Raw genomic sequence first — 20,533 nt, forward strand, 5'->3', positions numbered from 1 at the left:
TTATTGCTGTTACATTTAGTTTTTTGTAAATTTACATGTTTGCTGGTGAGAAGTGAGGGGACCTGATGCTATTTGTTTGACATACAGTATGTGGAATGAGAGGGCCATGCACCAGTTTGTTGACCTGTTTGCAGATACTGAAAGGGCCGATATACTTTGGAACTTTTTTCTATGCATGGGGTGATAATAGATATTTGGTCAAATCCATATTCTGTTAGCTGACTGATTTTGGAGAGTGTGACCCCTGTCGTGGTTGGTGCGACACTTGTGGGTTTGGGATACTTGCTTGAGTATATGGATGGTGACTTACACAGTCTACAATTGCATGAATGATTATGTTACCAGAAAAGTCTGTACTGTAAGTTGGTGAGGAAATCGATAAAGATGTGGGACCACAGGCATTCGGGGAGTGTGAAGTGGCACCAGCCTGTCTGCAGGCAGGGTTCTGGGGACTTTTCAGATCGCACATGAGTTTACAGTACAGCGGATGCCAGTGAACATACTGGGCCACCAATACCTTATTTGTAACAGATGGTATGTGTGCTGGATGCCTGGGTGGCTACTGAGGTGTGGGCCCAGGAGATGAATTGGGTTTTAAAGTGGCTGGGGCCAAAGTGCTTTGTAGGAGGACAGGTGCTTGTGTGGTGTTGGTGTAACTAAATAGCACAGTTATAAGGTCAGTGCAGGAAAACCTCCCAGAGGGATCAGTACCCAGCTGGGATATGGCACTATGTGTGTGTCTTAGGACCTTTGATAGATGCGTATACTTGTATAAATTCAGGCTTATGGATATAGTGGTCTAAGCAGTCCTGGGACCAGAGAGTAATCTGTCAGTCACTCCAGGAGAGCTGTGTGTTGCTTAATCCACAAGATATCCAGAATCACATGGTATTTGCCGATATTTTGACCAGCAGTTCTGTGTGCTCATGGTGGAGCACACTAACCTACAGGAGGAAAGGTTGAGTGTGGCATGTTACCGCACCAATGTTGATAGCTAGGATACAGAACGACAAAGGAAGTGGGATTGTATAGATGGTGAGACAGTTTACAGCTTCTTTGTCAATGAAGTTTCCCTGGAGTCAGACAGAGCTGTATCATAATAGCTAATGTGAATAAACATTCTGACTCACCATCTGTGAGTTGCTCTGGACTTAGCACGGCCCAAGGTGATGATCTGCTTGCCCACGAAATTAACAGCAACTCTCCGTGCCCACACTCCCATTCTTTCACTAAGCCCTAGCTGCATGTGCTCGGCAGCTGTGTGGGATTCTGTGGTTGTGCAACAGGTGTTTGTGGCAAATAGTGAGGTCAAGCCAGGATTGTAACATGAGGATCATAGCAAGTTCAGTGAACACTATTAGATTCAGTCCTTGCAAAAATGCTGCCTTCAGAACTGTTTCATTCCAGAATCATGTTGCTATGATGGTGCACAATATTAAAGTCCAATAGGGAGTGACCAAAGTGGAAAGAATTTTTGGCTCTGACATCCCCTCATGGGTGGCAAATTACAGGGAACATTGTTTTATGAAACCATTGCAAGGTGTACCATCACCTGAGAATTTCTCTGGGATGGGCATGCATTGCAAAGGCAAAAGCAATAGATTACAATGCCATGGAGGCTGCTATGGCTTGGAAAAGTTGATCAACTTTGGTGTTGCGGCAAAGTGTTCTGTCAGATAAAGGGAGCCTGAGAGAATACAGCTGCAGGTAAAGCAGTTTTAATGAAGAAAATAGCAAACAGTTCCAAAATATGAGGCAAAGGCAAGGTTAAAAAACATGCAATGCTCAAGTGATCAGCAAATAGCAATAACTAGGGCTAGGTAAAAACACTTATTGTCAGGGAACTAAGCAAACTAAAAAACAAGATAAACAGACACTAGGAAAAGGCTAGGTAACATCAGGAACTGAACATGTACATCATGATAAACTGAATGAAAGAACCTTTGTTCATACTGTGGCTGTGATTACCTTGTGATAGTAATCAGGTGTGTGTGTGTGTGTGTGTGTGTGTGTGTGTGTGTGTGTGTGTGTGTATGTATAATTAGTAGGAAGGTAACTATAAACGTTGTATTGCAGATGTGCTAGGTGTTGTGGAGATTGGTGTGGCAATGTTTGTGGTGTTTGCAGACCTGACACTTGCAGACTTTAATATATAGGAGTTTGCATGTTCTCCCCGTGCCTCGGGGGTTTCCTCCGGGTACTCCGGTTTCCTCCCCCGGTCCAAAGACATGCATGGTAGGTGGATTGGCATCTCTGGAAAATTGTCCGTAGTGTGTGATTGCGTGAGTGAATGAGAGTGTGTGTGTGCCCTGCGATGGGTTGGCACTCCATCCAGGGTGTATCCTGCCTTGATGCCCAATGACGCCTGAGATAGGCACAGGGGTAGTTGACCCGAGGTAGTTACCCCGTGACCCGAGGTAGTTCCGATAAGCGGTAGAAAATGAGTGAGTGATTTCTTGTACAATTTTTCGTCTATTTTTGTTCGATATTGAAAAATAATGAAAAAATACAGACGAAAGAATGAAAGCTCAAATCTTTATTTTTAAAATGAATAATATTGTAATTTTCTGAGACCCAGCAGTCATTTGCAGCTTTGCACATAACATGTGGTTTCATGGGCTATGTGGAATAGTGGTTAAAAAAAAAATTCTCATTTCTATTGTTTAGATATATCATTTTTTATTTTAGAGCTCAGTAGCAGGACACTATTTAGGTCAGTATTTTTGTAGATATACTGCACATCAAATTACCGTTAACTTCTCATGAAAAGATTGAGAGAAAAAAGAAAAAAATATATATATATCTACATTTTCATGTTTTGTCTTTTTGATGATGTAGTTAGGTGGGAAATTATTGACACTATAAAGAAAAGCAAACTGTGTAGAAAAATGTTGCCATTAAGTGTTAACCTTTTTAAAAAGCTCTGTACTGTATATAGTGTGAGAATAATTCTGTATAGTTTAGGATGGAGTTTAATCAAGAAAGGAAGGGGAAGCAAACAGGACGGTAATGTGATAATATAGACAGTTACAGTATATAATTAAGTTCTTACTGCTAAGTGTGTAATCCAATCATAAGATTGTTCTGATACCAAAACCATCATTTTGTTTACACATAATTGCTTGACTTTTATTTGCAAAAAAAATTGCTCTAATGGTGTTTTTAACGGCTACGCCGAGTCTGCAACATCTGCAGGATAATGATCACATTCATAGGCTTTAACAACAACATTAAGAAAATACGGCAGATAATTGTGATGGTGACAAGGAGCTTAACTCTAGGTTGCCACCAGTAGGCATAAAACAGGTGCTATTCTGCATTCTCAGGACAACCAATGATGACGTATGTATTTTCCATTAGTAAGTGTCAAGCGAAGCACTGCAGTTTGTCACTGTTATACGTACAGCTCAGTGCCAGCATGATAAATCTCCTTTATGGTGGAATGGCCAAATTCCCATGCACCAAAATGAAATGGACGCCAGTGTTTGCTAGCTGAATCATTCAAGGTCACCTAATGTCACCTGAATCATAGGCTTTTGTGTAGCAGATGATGCTTTACATTAAAGAGTTTTTGTTTATTTTGCTTTTTTTTTCTTTTTATTATAGTCATACTATAAGGAATACCAGGATAATTAAACTAAGAGGGAGTGAATGTCTATTGTCTAGAGTACTGGAAGAGTATTGGGGTAAACCAAAAGATGAGGAGGCTATGGCAGTCAGCACTCTGTATTTTAGTAGGTCGCTAATGCATTTTATTAGCTTTAATACTTGGTACTGTATTAACCCTGAGGTCATGTATTTTGTATGCATAGGAATACAATTGTAATGCAACTGCTTTTAGCATCCAAAATATACTGTATCTAATATATACATCAGTGATTAGCTAAATACACAAAGAGCATTAGGACATATGCAGAGAGCACAGAGTAGGACACAGAGCAAATATGTAGTTAAAAGGAACCAACAACAAAATGTTTGTTAAATTCTTCTTACTTTCAGGTCATAATCTCACTAGAACATAATCTTTTATAAATAATATGTTTTTCATTTAAGACAGATATTCAACTTTTAACAAAAAAACAGAATATGTTAGTTTGTGTTTAAGATAACATTAAACGTCTTTTTCATGCATTCTCAGGAGAGTGGCTCAGTCTACTTGCAGTTCTCATGTTCCACCGCATTACAGCTGGAGGTCATATTTGAGGTACTGGAAGAGTTCGACTGGACAGCTTTCTCAGTGGTCACCACTCGCCAACATGGTTATGAGGACTTCCTGGACATGGTGGAGGGTATCACAGATGGCTCATTTATTGGATGGGAGAGAAAGAGCATGGTGATGCTCAACCTTACTGATGACCCAGGAGGTGCAAGAACCCGCAGGCTGCTGAAAGAGAATGAGGCACAGGTAAGGAAAAAAACGGGCATTGATTTCCCTCATATTTTTTTCAAACAGCATATGAATGGATCACTGAAATTAAAATGAAACCTATTTTCTGCTTGAACTAGTCTTGGTTTAATCTATTTTACATTTTATGTCTTCATTATCCTATACTTACAGTACATTGGGTTGCAAACGTATTCACCCCCTTGGTGTTTGTCCTGTGTTTCTGTATTACAACCTGGAATTAAAATGGATTTTTAGGGGGTGTATACCACTGGATTTACAGAACAAGCTTATGCAAGATATTTTTTTATTCTAAAGCAAACTATAATTAAGACAAACAGAAATCTCTGAATAAGATGTGGTCCAACCAATTAACTTCAGAAGTCCCATAATTAGTTGATTAATTTCCACTTGTCCATTCAGTGTCACATAATCTGTCACATATAAATATATTAGAATAAATACACCTAGTCTGAAAGGCCTAGAAAGAACCAGAAAACTGGTCAGGATGGAGGGAAAATTGGTGGCCCTAAATACAGGGCAGTTCTTGAAGAAAACCTGTTTCAGTTCAGTTCAATTCAATTCAATTCAATTTATTTGTATAGCACTTTTTACAATTCACGTTGTCTCAGCAGCTTTACATAATTATTAGGGATGAGCAAGTACAGCATTATCTGTATCTGTATCCGTATCTGTTAACCATATGAATTATCTGTATCTGTATCTGTACTCGGAGTGGGTGGGGCCTAACCCGGAAGTGAGCGGGGCTTTTCTTGAAATGGGCGGGGCTTTAACCAGTTATAATTAATTTGTAATATTTACTGTATAACACTAGCTTACTACCTTTATGTTTTTATGAAATACAGCAAAAACGTGTCAGACACTCAGTGTCTGGTTACTGGTTAGAGACAGCTGAAGGTTTAAAAAAGGTTTAAAAAAGAAAAAAAAAAGGCAGAGACGCAATGCGAGTCGCATTCTACCAAGCAAGCACCACGTCTGAACGAACCCACGTTTACCAGAACTCTACTGGTTAGTAAGTATGTATTATTAACGTTACAACCCGAAGTAAAAAGCTGAAGAAACCCTAAAGGTTAATGGAAAAGACCCGCGAACCCGAGTGACTGAGGGAGAGACAGAGAGCTGTTCTGTGTGTGACTGTGAGTGAGCAGAGCGAGACACAGCAACACAATACATCTGTATGTGTGTAGGGGCAGGGCGCTGTGACTAGCCTATCACAGAACGCTGACACAATCAGCTACCCAATGATGATTTTCATTCAATCCGAGCACAGATATTGACTCGTATTACTCGTATAATACTCGTACTCGGCAGAAGTGCTTTATCCGTACTCATCTCTAATAATTATAGAAACAGAGGAAAAAATAAGAATAAAAATAAAAATAAATAAATGAATACATGCATTTAAAGTTTCATTTTAATTGAAAAATATTTCATTAAAATTTAAAATACTATATATCTCTAACATTTATATCTACACACATACACCTACCACACATACATAGGCAACTATTATGGTAGAACCTTTTGGGCAGCTGGCCCTGGGGATATTTTATCAATAAATGAACTCAATGAGTAATACTATGGTAATACAAATGTGTTTTTGTATTACTGTGTGTTGTTCCGTGAAAGGTTTATCTCCGTTTCACACGGAAGACGACGTTCAACACCTAGAACCTGAGGCAGAGGTAACGGCAGAGGTATCTGCCATGTTTCAGTCGCTTTCTGCTAATGTCAGACATGAACACTCTCTCTGCCGCACATTGACAAGACACGCCCCTTTCTGCTAATTGGCTACACGTTTGTTTTGTTTGTCGGCCCGACTCAGTTTTCTGAATCATTTTTCAAACATCGTGCACCACCTTTAAGACCTGCTCAAGTAGAGGTCTCTTCCCTTAACTCAACTAGTTTGATCAGTGGTGTCAAAAGCCAAGCAACACCAGCAAGGAGACAACCCTGATCAGAGGCCAGTAACAGGTCATTTACCACTTTAACCAGCACTGTCTCTGTGCTATGATGAGGTCTAAATCCTGAATGATACATTTCATGAATGTTATGTCTTTGTGGGTATTGCTCATGAGAGAAGAATTGATTATTTTTAGAAGTTTGATTGCTTCGGGTATTATGTTGTTGGAAAAAATGTGTAGCTAAGGGATGCAGCATGACCCACTCATCACACATAAAATAACATGATCACAAACACCTGAGTCAGGTTTATGAGCAACAAGCATTAGTATTTAAGTCAAATTTCAATGTCAGTCTTTGTATAGTGTCTCTGGTGAGTTGTGTTGTTATATATATTGTTTTATCCATGTCATGCTCTTGTATATTTCGAACTTGTATAGTTTATGTAGGGATGTGGTAGCATAGGGGTTATGGTGTTGGACCTCTGGCTGGTAGGTCATGATTTTGAAACTCAGGTCCACTAAGCTGCCAATGCTGGGCCCCTGAGAAAGGCCCTTAAAGCTTAATTGTGTACATTGAAATAAGTTGTAAGTCACTCTTTATAAGGGTGTCTGCTAACTGCCAGAAATGTAAATGTAAAATGTTTTTGTTGTGTAGTCCCAGTCTTTAAATACAATATTCTAAATGTACTTGTGTTTTCAACCAATCCAATGTAGATTTACCATTTAAACGTGTATGTAAGATTAATAGAAAAAAAAATCCTTTCATTCTTACATGCTCTTTGTCTGATTATCTTCATAATCAGCTGTTATTCTATCTTATCATATCTTTTGTTTCTTTCTCCTTCCAGTTCCTCCCCCTTTTCTGTGATTCATTTTTATTGTTAGAAGATTACATTATTCGTTCAAGTACTGACATGTAAAATAACAGGAAACCATAAACATCAATTGTAACACCAATTGAAATGGGAAAAAAATGAATACAGTGTAAATTAGCTAGGAACATTTTAATGGGATAATAAATAGTTGATAACTGGGTTGTCTGAGTTACTTTTTTATACACAAATTAACAATCTATCAGGAGACAGAGCTAAAATTATTTATTTGGGAATTAGATTATAGCACTTGGAGACTGCTTTTCACAGTGCCCCACTTTTAACCTAAATGTTACTAATGAATTGTTCTTCTATTTTGTTCTTATTAGAGGTTGATTTTTTACAGGAGATTCTTCTAGGCTGATAATGACCTAGCTGTCTGTGGTACACAGCTGTGTGGTCTGCATTCTCTGATGGACCACAAGCACATATAGTCATGATTTGCACTGATGACATAGTAGGTGGTCTGACTAATCTAAGATGTGTGCTGCCTTGGTGCTGAATGCAGATGCACTGCTTATGTCCTTTTAAAGAGCTATATTGCCTTGTGTGCAGTGTGTAGTGGCAACATTTGAACAAGTTTACTGCTGGCATTGGAGCGATCCCTTTTAATTGACACTTCATTACTAGCAGTGGGGCACCTCTTCTAACTTCATACATGGAATCAAGTTTGGTTAGCACAGTCTGCCCTGACAAATATGTGTCACCGCAATCTAGTTTTATGTTCCAGTGCAGGGTTGCAACTGCATTGCCAAATAGTAGTCATGAAAGGTCAGATGAACCCATGACTTTTTGAACCCATGACTTTGATGTTATAGTGTTATGTTCCTTGGGTCATGTTCCTGAAGGGCAGGGGCTGAACACATCATTCATTGACAATAAATATGTCAGGGATGTGGTAGCTCAGTTGTTAAGGTGTTTGATTACTGATCGGAAGGTCATTGGTTCAAATCCCAGGTACACCAACTTGCCACTGCAGGGCCCCTGAGCAAGGCCCTTATCCCTCAATTGCTCAGGTGTATAAACTGAAATAAATAAAAAAATGTAAGTCACTCTGGATAAGGGTGTCTGCTGTAAATGTAAATGTCCTGATAACATTGTCTACAGGATTTAAACTGTAGTTCCATCAACTGCTTTATTTTCAGGGATTAGGACCTTGCTGATACCAGACCCCAACAAAATTATTGTTTGGTCTCAAGGGGTTTGTTCCAAGTTGGCACAAATGAAAGGACAGACCCTGATTCAAAATCAAAAGGTTTTGCTAAACATACTTCACAAGAAAGCTGGTTGTTTTAGTCCAGTTCTAGATTGGCATGGTAGAACTGGTTCCTAAAGACCATTCATTTTACGATGCTAAAGGTGTATGATGTAGTTCATGCATTCCTCAATTATCAGCATTTCAGAAATTGAATACATAAAATAAAGTCAATAGCTGGATCAAAAATGCTGTGGATAATACCATGGACTGTAATAATCATCATGGACAGCTTCCTTACAAACTGTGGAGCATGTGTGCATGGGTCTGTTGCTCACCAGTGGAATGTTCAGACAAACTTGAGAGAAGTTATTTTAACAATCATGCTGGTATGGCGTTTAGTGGCTGTATCTGCCTTGCGTAGACACACCTTAAATGGACACATCTACAATCTCATGGGTATTCAATAACATGGACATGCTATCAAGATAGCGCATACATCGATAAGAGTGGCACCTGCATCCAGATGTAGTAACCCAGATTGGAGACATGTGAAGGTAAATATTGCCCATTTCTCAATGCTGTTGTATGAGGTTCCACATAGAACAACCAGTAACCCATTGGGACAGGGTGGCCTAAAACTGGCTTTGCACCAAATATATATATCCAGGCAAAAGATTTGATGCCCTCAGCAAGTTAATCTTGCAACCAAGCCTGGAGCCTGGATGGATGGCATCTCTTTCAGAATGTGTGAATTTAGTGATACTCACCCATTCCTTCTGGTCTACTCACACAACTTTGTGAATCAGTAGATTTAGACCAGTTGACAGTTTGGCTCAGAATGGTTTGTCTACCACAGAGGAGGAATACAGGTGCTCACTTGTGGATTGAGAAGTCAGTTAACCAGGTAGTGGACATCATCACAATTCCCTGTACCAATATCTCTTTCCTTACCCTTTCCTCTTTTATGTAAACCTGTGGTCAAGGCTCATTAGGAAAATGGGCTCAGGAAAAGGCTAGCTGGCATGTGTAATGTTACTGAGAAGCCTCATGACAGTTACATGACAGTTTCCATCTGATGCAAAGATGACTGACTCCATTCCATTGGCGCTGCTATGCGCCAACAGCCATTTCCTGCATTCATTGACTTAAGTGATTAATTTTCCCCCACTTTCAAAACAGTGGGACTTTGGAGACCCTAATCAGTGTCTGATTTAAACTGAATGTCAGTGTGTCTCCTGCACAGACAAAAAAAGACGTACAAAGTAGTTCAAGTATAAAAGAAAAATTAGGGTAAATCCGGATTTTTTTTTTTCTTTGTTTTCAGTTGCATTCTTAGTTTTTGCATTTTGGTAGGATTATACCATTCTTTTTCTATAGACTATAATATTTCACAGTGTATTATTGGTGTTACTCAATTGTCTACCTGAACATACTGATGGATGACGACGAAAATCTATTATAGCTAGTGCGGAAGCAATTTGGTAGAAAGACTGAATTAAAATGATTCCTAAAATAAAGTATGATAATATTATTTATTTTATACACTAATAGACAATAATGGGTCAAAACTCTTAGGAAGGTATAGTTACTGCATTTTAAAGAATTCAGGTTATGTTGGTGACAAGAATTGGCAGGTTATGTTCAAAAGGTACAACTTGTGTCATGTGATTTTTATTTTTTTATGGCTCCCTTCAGGTTATAGAGTGAACCTTTAACTTTGAGGTTGGCAGGTTTTTTTATTAGCTCATGGTGTATATGTCTTGCAGTAGTATTTACTTACAGACTTAATTACTTGCCTTCGAGCCCTGTCGTTTATAATATGATGTAACAAAAGTAAGATCCTAGTAAAAGGTTACTCATGAATAGTCTTAGTAATTATATGTACAATGGGAGCAATGGAAACAAGCCAAATGAATAAAGCTTTGTTTTCACATAATGGAGTATTCATTGTTGTCTACAGTGAGCACAGTATTAATTTGTTCATAGAAACCAATTTAGCAAACTCTGTTCTGTGCTTATATCCATTAGCCACAGCATAAAAACCACCCACCTAATATTGTTTAGGTCTTTCTTGTGCCAACAAATAGCTCTGTCCTATCAAAGCATGGCATCAGAAGGTTTGTCCCTACACGTATCAGTGAGAATTGGGCGCCCATGACCCTGTCATCAGTTCACTTGTTGTCCTTTGTTGCATCATTTTTGGTAGGAAATAAGCATTATATACTGGGAACACCCAGTCATCTAGCCATTACAATTTAGCACTTGTTAAAGGAAGATCCTTGAATATTTACTTGCTGCCTAATACATGTTGCCTCTTGACAGGTGCCACTGTAATGAGATAATCAGTTTAATCCTTTACACTTGTGCGGTTTTAAGTGTTATGGCTGATGTGCAAACTGTCTGAGCAAGTTCATATATAATTCTGAGGTTTGAATACTTCTTACTGGACCTTATCCAGAGTTAGTGACTTAAAGGAAATTAAAGTTCACAAGTAATGACATTGCAGTTTTAAGTCTTAGGTGCTTACCTTGAATTTCTGGTTAATTATATCCAAATTATTAAAACTACCCATATGCAGTTGATGCAGTTTTCTCTTGTACTGTAGGAGCCAATAATAAAATAGAGTTTAAACTAAATCAAGAAACATCTAGGAATAGTCTAATATATTGCAAATAAATTAAACCTAATTGACATGAATCGGATGGAGAAAAGATCCTAGGCAGGATAATCACATCAATTAGCAATCACTGCAATTTTATTTTAATTATCATTCACCCACATTTGATTGTCTGCCAGCCTACAAAATAGCATTTAATACAGGAAATCCGATTTTTCCCCCAATGAACAAGAAATAGTTCAATAACTATATTAAAATAAGACTAAAATACTATATAAAGATAAATAATGCTCTTTTTTTGAACCACAAAATACATGCATGTAAAATTTTACATTATATTTTAAAATGTATTGTTTTGCGTGTGATGTCTTCAGTAGGCGTTTCTACGACTGACTGCCATAGAAATAACTTTTGTCAGTTGATGGTGCAACTAACATCAGTTTAGTGGCTTTAAAATGAAACATTCTAGAGGAAGATTTGCATCATCATATCATACGCAATATAAAGGAGAAGTCGTTTGTGCTCTTTGCCACGGATCACATGCCTCACTGTCTTTACTCCCATTGGTCGCAGCACCTATTTGCTCCATATTTGCATAAATTGAAACTTTTCTCAACTTTGTCATGTTGCTGGACATGTTCACACTTAACCACTAATTATTGCTGTCACTCATGTTGCCAGACCTCATTGAAAATGAATAATCGGTCACTTAAAGAATGTAAAGTGCCACAATTCAGACTGCATGTCAGACCAAAAACTAAGCCAAGACAGAACATGCGTCTGAGTGATTACCTAAATGAGACATTTCAGTTTTTGTTTCAGATTTATATATAATTATTAAAAATCTGAAATGAAAACTAAAATGTCTCATTTAGGTAATAACTAAATTTTTTAACATTTTTTTTATATACAATATATATGATTAACAAAAAAGGTAAATGTAATACTTTTATGCTTAAATCTATTTTTAAGCATGTAAACATTTTTATAAACATAAACACAGTTTTATAATTTTTTTTTTTTGCATTTACACTTATTTCAGGATTTATATCAGTATCCAAGTGTCTGAAAATAATACTTCAACATTTTCTGAAACTTATTTTTGTATAGACGAAAGGAGCAATAGACATAATGTTTTTCTTCAGTGTACAGTCTGAAAATATTACTTATTCTCAAAGCACACAGCACAGTCACATTCCTTGTCAGCATTTACTTTTAAGTAATATTTTGTTTGACATCAAACCCTGGTAAGCTCTATCAGAAGTTTATGGTTCAAGCAGGTGCTTCTGGCTGTACACAAAGCTAGTGCCTCCATGGTGGGCTAATACGTGAGACATTGAAAGTGTGCATGCCCTTATTACCATACTCCTCTGAGTTTCCACTTGATTTGTCATATTGTGTGGTTTCCTTGGTAACAGAGGCCTTTTCTCCTCTGTATAAAAAAGGTTGACTGTGTGAGAGCAAGGATTCCACTGGCAGAAATGGGTTTCTTTACTTCTGAGTATGGATGGGTAACCACTGAGCCAAATCATCCTTTCCCACTTATCCGTGACACTTCATCACATTTCATACTCTTTCTTTTGTCACAGTGCTGCACCACAGGTTCTGCCTGGTCTCCTCTGAAAATCAGAGCTTGGACGGAATAACTAATGTGTATATAAAATCAAGGGCATGCCATAACTCCTTAGGTTCTTCTTCCCCCCTGACAGTCTGAACATACAGTACGATCAAGCGCTGGGTCTTTCAGGATCTCAACCCTATTTCCGATCTGCTCAGCTTGAACCAGTCTGACCATTATTCTCAGACCTCTCTAATCATGAAGGCATTTCTACCTTCGGAGCTACATTTCATTTGAATTCATGTTTTTTTCCTTTTCACACTATTAAACTCTAGAAACAGCATCCAAGCAGATTTCAAAAATTCTCAAAATTCCACATGATCGATTGCGTGATTTGCACCTGAAATGTGATTTAGCAGCCAAGAAATGTAAACAAATTCCAGGCAAAAAAAAAATAATCCCAATAACCTTGTTGCATAGGTTTGCTTGCCATTTTATACCAAGGTACGTTTAAAAAAAAAACGTAAAAAAAAAAAAACGTAAAAAAAAAACATTGAAGGACGTGGAACATTGAAGGATCTAAAGTACTGGCAAGTACGACTCATTTTCTCCATATATCAACAAACCCATGTTCTTCGCATGTCTGGGATATTGTCAGGGATCAGCGCGGACCTTTGGACACGTGCGAATGTTTTTATTATTGTCACGTGTCTGCCACGCCTTCGTCCGCTCCTCCCTGTCGCCTCACCTGTTTCCCATCCTGTTATTGACTGTGTGTGTGTATTTATGTGAGCCGCGTTGCCGATGGCAGCACGGATTCATTAGTGAATTTAAGTTAGATTAAGTTACGTTAGTTCCCCGTGTCGTGTGGATGTCTGTTTGTTTCCCTTGTGTATTAAACCCCTATCATTTGAAGCTATCCTGCCGACGGGTCTGTCTCCTTTCCACCGGATCCGGGGGCCTGACAGATATAAGCAGAGCCAATCCTGACCTCCCTGGGGCCCTAAGCAAAATTCTGATAAGGGGCCCTCCTACCGCCCTCCTTTTAAAAAAGTTTGCTCCATCTCTCGGTCAAAGAGTAAAACTACAGAATTGAATGAGGTATAAACAAATCTTAATTGAATGGAATATTTTAAATAGAATTTTGAGTTGAATATTAGCAATAGCCCCACTTAAACTGCCTCCCTCAGATTCCTCTTTATCCATTTTCAAATATAAAGTATAAATAATAAAGTGTAAAAAGTGTAAATAGTATTGAATACTGAATTCTTGATATCAAAAATCCATATCATGTGAATGTATAAAAGCTAAAATGGCTTGCCATACCGTATCACTGTGTTTTGTAGTATGCATGAGGGCAATACTTGATCCCTGAGGGTTATTATTTACTGAGGGATGTGCATTCATATTGACCTGGCATTATAATATGTTTTATAGTCTGATGAGACCAAAGTTTGAGATGAGATGAGACCAAGTTCTGAAGCTTTAATCAGTTAGTAATGGATTCTATTTGGCACAAAACCTACAGGTCTCTGTTAGACAGCTGAAGGTAGAAATAGAAAGAAATAGAAATTCAAATGACCAAAAGAATGGCTTCAGAGGAATAAGAGCAATGTATTGGAATGGCCCAGTCTGCGCCTAGAAAAATCCCATCAAAAACATGTAATAACTTGACGAGGCCTGTGAACAGAAGATCCCCTCGCAATTTGAAAGATCTGGAACATTTTTGCCAGAAATACTGCAATAAAAATGACCAAATTGCCAAGACTCTTAACCCAAAAGACTGAGTGCTTTTTCAAGCAAGAGATGTTTTATTAAGTACTGTATTTGTAAATTATAGTTGTTTCTTCTTTTTTCTGTTTTTCCTAAAACATATATAATTTTTCACTGTTTTTTTTTTAGTTACTATATTACATATAAGGTTGAAAAATACCTAACTTGATTTGTCCTGACTTTTTTCATATTTATTTCCTCATCTATGGATGGCATGTACTGTGTGAAATTTCTAATATACAGATTATCCTCTATAATTTATCTTTCCATTTTTTCACTTGCAGTGTAGTGATATATTTTTATTTCATTTACTCCCAGTAAACTGTTACAAAACAAGATGGCCACTTAATATATTTCAAACTAGCCCAATCTGACAACCTTGTTTTTAGTGCTTGTTGCAGGTCACATTTTAACCACCAATAATTGGTCAGTGGAACGTCAGCTTGTATCTGTCAAACAGAGACTTTTTTTACAGTAAATACAGTAAATAGTACTGCGATGAAGTTTCAATATGTGTGGATATGTGAATGAGGACATTATGTTATGTTATATTATTTATTGAACAGCTGACCTGCGCAGTCGCAATTGCTCAACATGGGCTTGAATGATATTGATGCTAAAAAAAACTATGAAAATACCACCATTACTGTGAATAGACTGCCAAGGGCATTCACAATCATTGCCATTGTGGCTAATGCTAAAGATGTGCTACATGAATGGTATTGGGCCATCAGAGAACCAATGAGCAGTGAGCCACCCAATGACTTTCTCATTGTCGCCATGCAAACCTGAATACCGTTTCAACCAGGGAAGCAAACATACTGGCATACTCCACCTTGGACTTTGGGACTTTGAATGTGCTTCAGACCTGTTAGCACCAACTTACAGTACACACTACTCATCAAGCAATTATATCAGACATCCATTTTTGGCATAGCTGTACTCCAGAATAGCTTTGAGTGCACAGATTGGAATATCTTCAGAGACCTCAAAACTCAAATGTCAAAAGGTAATGCTATGAATAGCAAGAACAAACTTGCCCGATGGCATGAGGCTGGTGAATTGCAATGATAGATAGATAGATAGATAGATAGATAGATAGATAGATAGATAGATAGATAGATAGATAGATAGATTGTGATAGAAACTGTGATAAACCTTTCATGGTACAACAGACAGTACTACAAAAACACATCTGTATCACCATAGTATTACTCATGCAGTTCATTTATTGATAAAAATATACCCTCGGTCAGCTGCCCCAACAGGTTCCGCCATAATACTTGTCTGGGTTATATTTGGGTTATACTTGTCTGGTGTATGTGTGGGGCGGAGCTATCAAAACAGTGGTGGGACCCATTTGGGTTAGGGGCGTGTTTGCTTTGGTGATTTCAAATGCCAACATTGGCTTTCAAACATGGAGACCCCACCTTTAATCTGGATAATAATCTGGTTAGTGACTTTTGGATGTGATTCCTTGGCCTTGGGTAGCCTGGGTGATGTATTTATTGTTATACTTATTTTAAATGTTAGTGTCACTTGTTCTGATTGTAACATAATTGTGTTGGATTGTGCACTATTGTATAAAAGAACACTCATATATACAAGTGTGCAGTCTATATAAATAAAATCCATCAGTCTGCCTACACTGAGCTGTCTAAAGTTGTTTGGCAACTGTTGCTAAGATGCAAGCTATCTCATTAATAGAAGCATAATAACACTTTCCTCTAGTGGGTCTTCTTGATATGACACGGTCTTTGTAAATTATAAGGTCTGTGTGCAGCCAGAATTTATATTAAAAAAATGGAAAATGTAATGATTATTGACATGTGAGAAAGGCATTAATCCCAAACCTAGAGTTTTGAGAAGTTTTCAATCATCACATCTCAGCACAATTCACAGGTGAGAGATTACTTTGCTTTAAAACAAGGAACACAGAGAGCATAGGACAAAAATTTTTAAATAAAGTGACTATTTATCTCTAACATTTATCTTTAATGAGCAAGCCTGAGGCGACAGTGGCAAGGAAACACTCCCTGAGCTGGGGCTAAAAACGTTAAGGATATTGTCAAGATTGCTGACACATAGCTCTACTAAGCTGAAGTGTTTCGTAAGGACAAAGCATCAGAATTACCCTCACATTGATTACTACCCCTGGGTTAACTTTGTTAAGCAGATCACACCCTCTGTCTTTCCCCAAAAACATAAGATATTAAGGAGTCAGCGACTGAATGCCACAAAAGTAAAAAAAAAAACAGCTTCTCGCTTCCCCTTCTGCCTTTAGCCCTCGAACAGTTGAGGGAACATTAGAATTGTGAATTGCATTTAACTATATTCATGATGGTGATGAATAGAACACTGCTTTTATTATAACGTCCAGCCACTATGGATATTTAGTCATGTCCTCTGGCCTTTAGCTTTCCAACTATGCATGAATGAAATGCTTTGTGAACCAGTTTGTAATTATGTACACTGGCAACATTTTGATCTTTTCTCCTTCTGAACATGAACATGTACAAGGCTAAAAAAAAACAATATCGCAATAAAGCACATCTGATAAATAAAGTGCAAGTGGAGACCAAGCTAACAAGATAGCTCAGGCTCTGTGGCAGCTCTCCATTCTGAAAGGAAAATGAAGTAACTGTTTACCACAGCATACCATCACATCTGTATATGAACACGTATGGCCGTCAATGCTTTCAATCTTAATTTGATGGTATTTACATCAGAATTGGGTTAATAGTGCTGGAAAAGCAGCGCTTATTATATGTGGATCCCCTATTTTAATGTTAAATGGACAAACAGGAATAATCTTAAATCATTTTATTATTTTTGATATTTAATTGCAAATAATTTCAAGTCAACCTGGAACTCTCACCAGATGTTGGGATTTTCCCTGGTGATGCCCTTCCAGACCTTTCTGCAGCTGTCAGCACTTTCTGCACATCGCCCTAAGGGCATTATGCTTTCAGCAAGTAAAATACATGTGCAATTAGATTCAGGTCTGCTGATTGACCTGACCATAGCAGAGCATTTAACTTTTCTGCCTTAAAAGATTTTGGGCTGCTTTCAAAGTATGCTTTGAATCTGCATGAATAATATAGACCTTACTTAAGAATTCATTCTGTTGCTTTTGTCACCTGAGTAAGGAAATCCCAAAGGATGCCGTACATGATAAGCTTGTTATCATAAAGCAGTCTGGAACAGGCCTTTACTAACAACATAGAGAGGGATATAGCAGGGTTGCAGTGCATAAAGATCTCATTAATATGAAGAACACTTGTTTAAGTCTTCAGAAGTGCAAATCCATAGATACTGGTCTACAGATGATATGTGATATAGTCTGATGAGTCATCTTTTATCATATTTTTCTTTGCACCATGTTTCATGTGCACTTTGAGAACAGTACAGACCTGCAGGCCTTAACCCCAGGTCTTGACAGGGGACTGCTGGCTCTTTTTTGCTTCGTGCTGATTTTGCTGAGATGGTTTCAGTCTGTTTGGCCTCTTAGATAGAATCACTGCAATGCAAATCATTACAAAGTTATTATGACTGTTCCCTGCCAGGGGATGATTTGGGGGCCCTAAGCAATTCCAGGTATGGGGCCTCAATGCACCAACTGTGGACTCTTTTACTTTTATAACCTGTTTGCGTTGTTCTTGGGCTACAGTCACTGGCACATTGTCATTTTCTGGGGCTGAGAGAAACGTAGACCTTATCCTTGTGTCTGTCAGCTGAGGTGCGGTGGGTAAAGTGCTGACTGTGCTGGCATACAGTCGTGGAGTTTGTGTGAAAATAGAAGAGACTTTGGGGAGTTTGGGTGCATTCTTTTGTCTCTTTTGTTTTCCCTCCTTCTTTTCTGCTCCACTGGGGTAGCTGTGTTTCATTGTTAATTTATTTCCTTGTCACTTTGACTTCGACTTTGCTCTGCTGCTAATGTGCTACTCACGTCCACTATTCTCACTGCTTTAACCTTCTCTAACTCAGTGTAAGCCAGTCGTACCTTCGAAATAGTAGTAATTGAATAGTCCACTCTAATTCATGATATAATAACATACTAATAACAACTTTAAGGGGGATGTCCTAAGCAAACAAACTATGATAGAGAATTAATGTTATATCTAATTTTTGTAGGCTTGTTAGTATTTGATAGGGTCCCCTGTCTCTCTGTCTCACACAAGAAAAAAGTGTTTGCTCTGTCATGTTCGTGACACTTAGAAATAACCATGTACAAGATTTAGACATTATATTAATCAGTATGAATAAGTTCAAATATCACATCCATAACCCTGCAAATGCCAAGCTGCTTTTTCTGTTTCCTTTCATAGGTGCGACTCCTGTACTGCTCGCATGAAGAGGCAGAGCAGATTTTTAGGGCAGCATGGCTCTCAGGCCAGGCTACACCTTCACACATGTGGTTTGCTGTGGGCCCAGCCCTTTCTGGCCTTGGAGTGGAGGGTCTACCTAAGGCTTTTTTTACTGTGCGGCCTCAGGGATGGCGAGACGAGCCACGTCGTCGCATTGCTAAAGGCGTATCTGTTCTGACGCATGGAGCCATGGCACTGAGAAGGGAGTATGGTGGAGCCAGAGGGACAAGCTTTGCCGGGAACTGCATGACTGATGGCAACCAGACACAGAGACTTCCTGACAGAATCAGGTACAATGGCATGAAATTTGGTTATGAAATATCACAAACAAATATTACTGTCTTTCATGTTATTATGTCTGATACTATTACATTTAATCCCAAGGGACATGGCAACAACAGTACAAGGTTTAAATATGTGTTTAGGAGGAAGGTGGTGGAGATATTCTCATTATTATTTTGGGATAACAATGAATCATATCTATTACAGTGGTAGCTTGTTACCTGCAGTCTTTGGCTATGTATTTTCCTGCACAATACTGTATTTACTATACAAGCCACCATTCGGTTGATAAAACATGGCTGAATTTTAATCATATGTGTGCAGTTTGTACAGAATTGCAGTTGTGCGATGCGCAATTCTCAAAAGTGTTTCCCCAACATTTCAATACTGGAATATCGAGCTTATTCAGTCTGAGGGAGAATGTCTTTGTGCACCGTTGTGGCCGTTCCATCAGTAAGAGTTAATGTAAAAGCTCTTGTCAACTCTTCGATGTTGTTCATATTTAGCTATCTTTATCACTATTAATTAAATCAAAACCATGATGCCATGTCTTAGGGACTTGCAAGTAATGTGAGTAATGCCTTGAGTATACAGTAGATGTATTTTAAAGACATGTGCATCTATGCCTCATCTTTCTAAAGAAACTGACTGCGCCTTCATATTTTTATCTCCTTTTTACCTTTTTGTCTATTTGTTCTCTCTTTGTCACACAAACAATTCCACCTACCTTTGAGTTGATGTACTTGACAACCAATACTGGTGAGAATTGCTGTCCTCCACTTGTTTTTCATACTTCTTATAAATCAAATAAAATGCTATAAGTGGATCAACTTTTCTTATTAATGGAGAAAGCTTAAATGGAAGAACTTCTAAAATGAAGAACCATAAATAAATTATTTAAATTTGTTTTAAAATTCATCCTTTTGTGTCAACAATAAAACTGCTGAACTGTTCAAAGGAAGGTTATGGAAAGACTTCTGTTTCTCTGTCTCTCCTCTGTGACATGAAAAATACCAGGCCTCAGCTGGGTTTGACATGCTACAAGCTCCATCTGGGCGACCAGAGTCAGATTGATTTCCTCAGCGGATCAATAAGGAGGAGCAACATTCTCTATGGAGCAAGGAGTCTAAATGATTTTGGATCTGTTCTGAATTGGAACTGAGAAGCTAGGTGAAGTCCGAAGTGGTGCATGGAGATTGGGAGATGGTTCTTTTTAGGTCAAGAGCACATTCCTCAAAAATGTCACGCCATTCCTGAGTAGCATTGACCCAAGTGCTTTTCCCCATTGCTCCCACACCAGGTGGTACCTATCTGGGAGAACTTCACCTGTATTATTCATATCTCGAGCTTTTCCCTTGTCTTGAACCACTTTCTCAATATCACCCAGAAGTGGATGGGTTATATTTTGAGCCTGGTGCCTTGCAAGGAATATTCCTTTAGTTTTTTTTTCAGTGCACCAGTCAAGGGAGAACACACATCTGAACCTTCATCTTGCATGTTAGAACATCTGCTCTCTGGGATGGTGAGAGATGACATGGGATTTGAGGGATATGATGT

General features: G+C 38.3%; 1 protein-coding gene across 1 annotated transcript in view; it reads left to right on the forward strand.

The window, feature by feature from the left end:
- The window catches only part of grin2da (glutamate receptor, ionotropic, N-methyl D-aspartate 2D, a), a 102,121-nt gene that overhangs the window by 41,525 nt on the left and 40,063 nt on the right, over positions 1 to 20,533 (forward strand). The window contains exons 3-4 of the mRNA XM_060864902.1: positions 4,139 to 4,405; positions 18,656 to 18,984. Coding sequence (XP_060720885.1) covers positions 4,139 to 4,405; positions 18,656 to 18,984 — 596 coding nt within the window. The remainder of the gene's footprint in view (positions 1 to 4,138; positions 4,406 to 18,655; positions 18,985 to 20,533) is intronic.

This window comes from Tachysurus vachellii, chromosome 3 (assembly GCF_030014155.1).
Source record: "Tachysurus vachellii isolate PV-2020 chromosome 3, HZAU_Pvac_v1, whole genome shotgun sequence".
Classification (NCBI taxonomy): domain Eukaryota; kingdom Metazoa; phylum Chordata; class Actinopteri; order Siluriformes; family Bagridae; genus Tachysurus; species Tachysurus vachellii.